Source organism: Perna viridis, chromosome 3, assembly GCF_037379345.1.
Source record: "Perna viridis isolate PV_CMFRI_1.1 ecotype Kerala chromosome 3, ASM3737934v1, whole genome shotgun sequence".
NCBI classification, from domain to species: Eukaryota; Metazoa; Mollusca; class Bivalvia; order Mytilida; family Mytilidae; genus Perna; species Perna viridis.
In genome coordinates, this window is record NC_142447.1 from 52,255,623 (window position 1) to 52,263,194 (window position 7,572).

Consider the following 7,572-nt stretch of genomic DNA (forward strand, 5'->3'; position numbering starts at 1 on the left):
CTTTATGTACAATGTGATAATTGTCCTCATGTAAATTCCATTTCGACCCACAAAAGACACAGAGAAGAAAATATCAGTACTATATATTGGCGGCGTTCACAATCCAATTAACAAAACGCTAAGGTCTGATATGTTCGGGTTTAGGTTCCATCATCAGTTACTTTTAATGTGTAGGTGCATGGTTTGCCATTGATTTTCAACATAATTCAGACTAAAATTCTAGAAGTCGCATGTTTATTTGCACATCAGTTATGGAGATTTTTAATTGTAGACTTTTAAAAGAGGAATTCTTTATAATTATTTCTTTACACATATCTGTTCGACTTGACAGAACTTAGATTTTCTGCAGCACACATGCATCTCTTCAATTCTTCTAAATATATATTTCTTTACTAATCGTGTTTGTGTTTGTTGTCATTCTTAGTTTGGGACAAAAAGTTTCTTAATAGTTCTTATTCGCATTTCTGTAACCTTATCTAATTTTCTGTTAATGACTTTGTTTCTGTAAGATGATATAACTCAGGGAAATATTGCTTTCCTGATCTATCGAAATTACTATCTAAAATCCATAATCATAGCCCTTGATTAAGACTAATTACAAGTTTGAGAATTTATCTATTTTGTATCAATGTAATTACAAGAGATAATTACTGTTTTTTTTGTGTGTATCTACTGTAAGCACTGTGATTTATAGCACTGGCATAAGTCAATAAGGTACCGGAAGGATCTTATATATGCATCTATATTTGTTTGATTTTGTTTATTTGGTCATGAAACAATTTAACACTTAAGGTCTTAACAGTGAATATTCCTATTTGTAGTCTATGAACATTAAGCAATAGTTGTGAAAACGAACATTAATTTTTTACATGTCACGTAGCAATCATTATTTCCGTATTCTACCAAGAGTTGTTTCCATCGGTTGTTCGAGGACTAGATAGCTGTTTTAACCAGAACTCAACCATTATAGATACAGTGTATATGACAACAAATGTAACTCATTTCGAAAGGCATTGTTATCGAGTTTTGCTGGAATAGAAATATGGACACGTTTATTCTAAAAAAAACATTGAAAAGCATCTAGATGCTTTTGTGAAGTATCTAGATTCGCTACACTGCTCCATCGGATCAAGTTGATACAGGGAAGATATATAAACGTATAGAAAGGTCTGAAAAATTCCCAACGATGTTAGAACTGTGAAATTTGCGATGCAAATTTTGGTCGTTCCCTCCGCGAAGTGTCTAGATAGTTGTAAAAAGTATCTAGATACCTGTTAGAAGCATCTAGATAGAAAATAACATCTAGATGAAAATAACGCTATATTGACATGAACGGACACTCATACATGTACTCTTCAGTGCTTTTAAGATTAACACAGCTTCATACTTATATAATTTGCTTTTACTATGTCATTAAAATACATCCAGTTCTATTTTATTCGTTCAACTTATTACACCATTCGGAAAATCGGAACGTCTTTAAAATGTCCTTTTTAAACAAATAGTGTGTTCATGTAATGGAATAACGTCACCTTTAAAAGCAGGGATAAAATGATATACAAACAGCAGTGTTTTTAAAAGCTAAAATGTATTACGCCTTATCTTCATTTCCACCTTTCGGAGAGAGTATTTCTCGTCCTCTTTTAATGTATACCAAACAATACCGTCACTGTACTGAGTATGTGAGTAGTATCCAACATGATAGACGCCATTTAGGTTGCTAAGGTAACAATTATTGAACCACCATCCCGATTTGTTTTCAGCCGCACAGTGACGTACGTTAAGATCATTATCCATGTCTTCAGTACTAAACTTCATTCCGTCATGGAAGCTCAACGAATCTCCAGCATTGCCAGTATACCCACCAACATGTAGTTCGTAGTCTTGCTCCTGGCTACCGACATTGAATATTACATATTCTGCGTAATGTTTTCTCCCTTCCCAGTCCCAAATATCAATCCTTAACGTATACTTGTCTTGATTGGTCAGGTGGTAGATCCATTCGTTTCCTATCCAATGGCTGCCGTACAGGTTACCGAAACCAAATTTGTATTCTACCCACTGTCTATTAAAGCTCATTAGACCATCAGTTCTACGTTGTATCACGGTATAGGCAGTGCCGTTCAGAAATTCACAATAAACGTTGTCCATGTCTGTTGCCCCACCAGGCAGTATCTGGTAGACACCACTGACGTCATAACCCATTTCCATTACATCATGACAATCTGAAACCATTGAAAAAACTTGAATGTTGTGGGAAGAAAACATATTTTAAAGTCTTGATACTTCCCATCGCCAAATGTTTTAGTGATCAACGAATAACTTCAACTTGAATAAACTTGTTGGCAACCGTATGTAACTTCAAAGCACGAGGCGTACAGACAAAGAAAATAGAATCATCGCTATTTTGTTTAACGAGTTCTGTGCCACAGGGCCGATCATCGGCCCAAAGTAGTACTCCTTTCAGTGCTAGAGGGCCAATGCATCGGCCCTGTCAAAAACTTGTTGTTTCCTTGGCGTCACAGTAGCAAGGCCTTTGTGACGACGAAACGTGACATTGAGAGCCAAAAAAGATGGAGGGTCCATAAAGGAAAATATTGGTAGTTCGTCAGTCATTTCATCAATTTTTAATTTACTTGGCTGGATGATTGGCGGGCCTAACGTCAACAAGTTTCTCCCTGATGCTGTTACATGTACTGGTTATCATAATTAGTAAAACATATTTTTATGAAATGCTTGTATACCCCTTAGGGCTAGTCAAGAAGTTAAATGAATTCAACAAGCAGTGTACATGTATTCATTTAAATATATGATTCTAGGCTAACATGATCCTCATTTTCCCACTTAGTTGTTTTTCTTTTAAGATTGCAATTCAGTAGTTATTTGAAATATCAGTTGCTAGAAATAAATGTTTGTTTGTTTGTTTGTTTTGTTTTGTTTTTTTATTTTTGCCCTATTTTTTCTATTATCACTTTAGTATAAAGTGATAAAATAAAATAAAAAATAACACCAATGGATACACAGATACGGGGGTCTATATCGGCCACTCTTTTTAAACTTGAATTTTCAACATATTATCTTGATTTTTTTTCAATTAAAAACATTGGCCGATATAGGCTTCCATACACAGATCATAATTTACTTCACATAAGTCGATAAGATTAACAACGTACGTACTATATCTAAAGGCATGACACAAATAAAGTGGTAGCAATAGAAATGATAAGTTTTTTAGCCATTGTATATCCATTTTTTGTCAAACTTAACCGCCTCTATCCCAATAGTCACACTTATGGCGAAAACAAAAATGTTAAATGTTCGCCCGAAAAAAGGCACAATCGGTGTTGTCTTTGTCCGTATTTTAAAATGGATTGGAAAATTAAGCGATTGAAAAATAATGTAATTTTAAAATCTGTCAAAGGATTTCTTGATTTGTTTGTTATACCCCCCAAAAATGGTGTGATGAAAGGACTCCCCATGCATGTATCATGTCTGTCTACCAATGTTTTAATTGCGCTAGAAGTCCTTATTTACTGCATTATACATTATTGTATGTAAGACGCAGTGAAATTATGGCCATGGATGCCTGCAAAAGAAAGATCTTTCGATAAAAGTGTTCATATATTTTGAAGCTCATAGGTGAAACTCCTGCTAAACCTTCCATTGAATGGAGAGACAATTGGATGAAAACTGAATAAAATATTGCCTATATAACATGTAACGGGTGAACAGTAATGTATTGTTCATGAAATCATATTTGTTTAATAATACTCACTGCCTTTCTTATGTTTTTTTTCGAAAAAAATATTAAATATACAATATAAGTTAAAAGTCTACTACAAAGGTAGATAAAGGGAGGTAGCATATTTTTTTTTATTATTTATCCTTTCCTGTCGACAGTGTCATTTGCTTTTTGTTCATTTACGTTCACATTTTGTAATTGATTTTTAATGTTTAATGTTTAGCTTAGCTCCCCTGTCAATATTTTCAGACTCCCTATTAAGGGATAAGCTATTTCAAAAATTGGTAATCGGAAACTAGTGCGTGGTATTCATTCCACCCTCTTGACGCCTCTTATTAGAGGCAGCATTGTAACGTCATACAATCGTTGCACCACGAAACGTCATAGAACTTTCAGCTCGGAAAACATTTTTGAAAATACGTCTGCCACTCTCTTAGAGAAAACTCTGGCAGTCAAAGGGTTAAAACCCCTTTGATCTTGCTATATGATAATTTTCAATCTCACGCCAGTCGAATGAGAATGAAAATTATCGCTAGTTTTTATGTCCTCGCGTGAAATACAAGCAACAGCGTAGGAATATTTGACGACCATCTGTGTGTTTCTTGCGTATGAAATAATGGCTAATTTGTGGCAATATTTTCTAGTCTACAATGGAAAATGATTAAATACAGCAACTTACCCGATTAGGATGAATAAATCCCAAAATTATTTAACAAATTTTAAACGCGATCGTCATAGTTAACCGATTTTTTTTTCAAAAATATGTGTATCACAGCTGCACAACATACGTGGCGTCACATAGCACGTCGCTGAAAAATAGTCCCGAAAGGAAATTTTGCAGTGCTTATAAAACTTACATATTTAGGTCAAGAAAGCTGAAAATAAAATAAAACTAATACCTTACAATTTAGCAAAACAGCAATAAACAGGTTATTTTTTTTTTCAACTCGCGGGAGTTTCTCATGCTCATCTCTTCTCGCGGCAAAGCCACTCGACGAGATAGGCATGAGAAACTCTCTCTCTTTAAAAAAAAATTAAATAATCTAATAATATCACTAGATCTGTAAATTTCCTTAAGTTTCAACTCAGAAATACTAATTTTCATTGGATGTAACTTTAATTCTGGATATACCTTTTTGTATAAACTGTGAGTTAGTCTTCTTGCATGTCCAATATATACTTCCGCGAGAAAAAAAAATTGTTCTACCTCACACTCTACCTCGCAGAAGTATATGTGGCGCATGCTCATCGACTACCTAAGCGTTAAAAAAAACGGCCTCTAGAGCTAGTGCGAGGTTACTAGTAAACCCCCTTGAAGTGTGTGGCACTTTGGTTTAAGAAATGGTGACAAAGTTTACTTTTTAAATGAGGGATCAGAACGTGTTCACATAGATTTTAACGATATTCAAAAAAGTTGCATTAAGTGAAGAAAACGATAAGGGTACTCGCTCGTGCCTTCTCAATATTATCGAAATTAAATACTAGTACATAATTTTCATTTTGTTTGTTGATTCTAAATGACCAGGAAGTTCAGCGCGCGCTTCTGGTAACCATTCGAAAAACGATCAACGATTGTTGAAGAATTAATTTTTAACGGTTCATACATATACGCTCTATAACTATGTATTGTTTTTTTTAAAGCTTGAGGTATATTTTTATATAAACATACCTTTTGGAATGCCTATGAATAAATTTCTCCTCCCGTTATCCTTTTTATTGGTATTTGTTGATTTAGTAGACTTTATGACCAATTCCTTCAAAAACCTATTGTCGTCTTTAAGTAACTGGAGGTCTTTAGTCAAGTTCTCTATATTGTCGTTTATTGAAGCCACATCATTTGACAAACTTTGAGTCAGCTTTAATCGTTTATTATCTAAAGTTTGCAAAGTTTGTATATCAACTCTACATTGCTTATCCAAGTCAGAGAGTACCTTCAATGTTGTCGTGACATTTGTTTTTGTCTTCTCGAGTTTTAATATCCTTGAAGATAACAATTTAATGGAACTTGATAGATGAAATGAACTGTTACTACGATGATTTTGCCCAAGCTTCACCTCTCTTTGCTCCATCTGTAGCTGGATGACGTCACGTTTTAACACTACCCATTCTGCTTTGAGGTCACGTACAGCATTTTCTAAAACTTCAAGCAAGTCACTGCTGGAAGTGATTTGCTCAGTCTTTCCAGCCGCATTAGACTTTAACCAATCCTGATAGTTTTTCTGTAACCTTTGATAGTTATGTTTCAGATGACTTACTTTCTTTCTCAAGTCCATCATGTCTCTCTCCACATCTGACATACTGTTTGAAGTGTCTCGTTCTATGATTCTTCCTCGCAAACTTTTTACTTTTAGATCAGATATTTCCCTTTCTAAGTGAAATGTCCAGTTCTGACACTGTTTAAGTTCCTGGAGCACAGCGACTTTCATTTTAAGGAATTCTCTATCAACATGACCCGTGATATTTTCTACTTTATTGTCAACGTCTTTAACTTTCTGGACAATGTCATTACCAGGATTCCACACGTGGAAACTGTAAGCACACGGTGTGTTCTCTCGGCGAGCTTCAGAGTAAGGGTAAGTTAAAATAAAAAATATTACAATAAAATGCTGCTTCATACCGACCATCTCAGTAAATGCACAACCAAGGATTATCCCTAGAGAAAGCATACCTGAAATGATATGCTATGATATCGGTATAGACTGTCTGTGTAAATATTTTATCCCATCATTGGTTAATAAGTCGTCTAGTCTCTAGTAAACAATCTGCTTTCGGATCTTTCTATAGTTTAAACTAAAGCAATCAATTCCTCTATTGAAGTGTTCGTCATCTTATTGTTATCATAGTATGCTCGTAAACATAATAATTAATCTTTCAAAACTTTAATGACCTCTTTTTGACACCTGATGTTTAATTGTACTCGATCCTGTATCATGGAAGCCGTCACGGTACGTCTCAGTCCAATAAGTCCCTAAGAGTTTCACTGTCTAAGACAATATCGTCAGTATCGATCTTAGTTAATGAAACTCTTACTTGAATGGTTGCATTAATACAAAGCAGCAAATGTTATAATTACAAGATAGGAGACCCACATGATCCGTCAAAAGCTCTCGTTTATTAAACCAGAAGAACCACTTTATCCAATTAAAACGTCATGAAGATCAGCGTCTATCCAGCTGTGATTTACGGATACAGGATTCTATAGTTTTAGGATCGAGTCTTGGGAGTTATTTATTGAGTTATCACCAAATAAAAATAGTAATCCCCGAAAAGATGAATCAGTCTAGAGGTAATTTAATTCTTTCCCCTTATAATGCACGACTTCTGGGAAATATCATTCCAAATAACGCCATTTTCTACTTAAGCTTTCGTGTGTTATGAAATATTTGTGAGATAATAGGTCTCCATAACAGTGATGTATGAAATATTCCAATATCCAATATTTCAAATTCTAAAAAAAGTATTACTTTCAGCCAAATATTCGGGCTTGTCGAAAACAATATATTCAGTTTGGTGTAATGTAAAATACTTTTACGTTCCGAGACGTTTGTCTTTATCCCTTAGAATCATTCTTAAAACATTTAATCATACATTAAAATTGACAAACAAGGGCTGAATGTAGACAGTTTGTTCTTTATGACTGTTCATTTTGAGGTTCGATGAGAAAAAAAAAAAACAACACTTTTTTAGCCCAATTCATACATGTACGTGAGAAGCTCAACATTTCGTGGGGACTATAGAAGTGTTTAATATGCTGACCTATAACATCTACTTTAATATCATCCCATCGGTAATAATTTTATTTGAACTGTATAACAAGGTTTCTGATTGTG

At 34.4% G+C, this 7,572-nt stretch overlaps 1 protein-coding gene across 1 annotated transcript; it reads right to left on the bottom strand.

Annotated features, from left to right (window-relative positions):
• Positions 1–1,307: 1,307 nt before the first annotated feature.
• Positions 1,308–6,701, bottom strand: LOC148622842 (uncharacterized). The gene is made up of 2 exons (XM_088573100.1): positions 5,412–6,701; positions 1,308–2,225 (listed from the first exon to the last, which is right to left on the bottom strand). The coding sequence occupies exons 1-2, from the start codon at positions 6,406–6,408 to the stop codon at positions 1,582–1,584; spliced, it is 1,641 nt and encodes a 546-aa protein (XP_088429226.1). The 5' UTR covers positions 6,409–6,701; the 3' UTR covers positions 1,308–1,581.
• Positions 6,702–7,572: the final 871 nt, after the last annotated feature.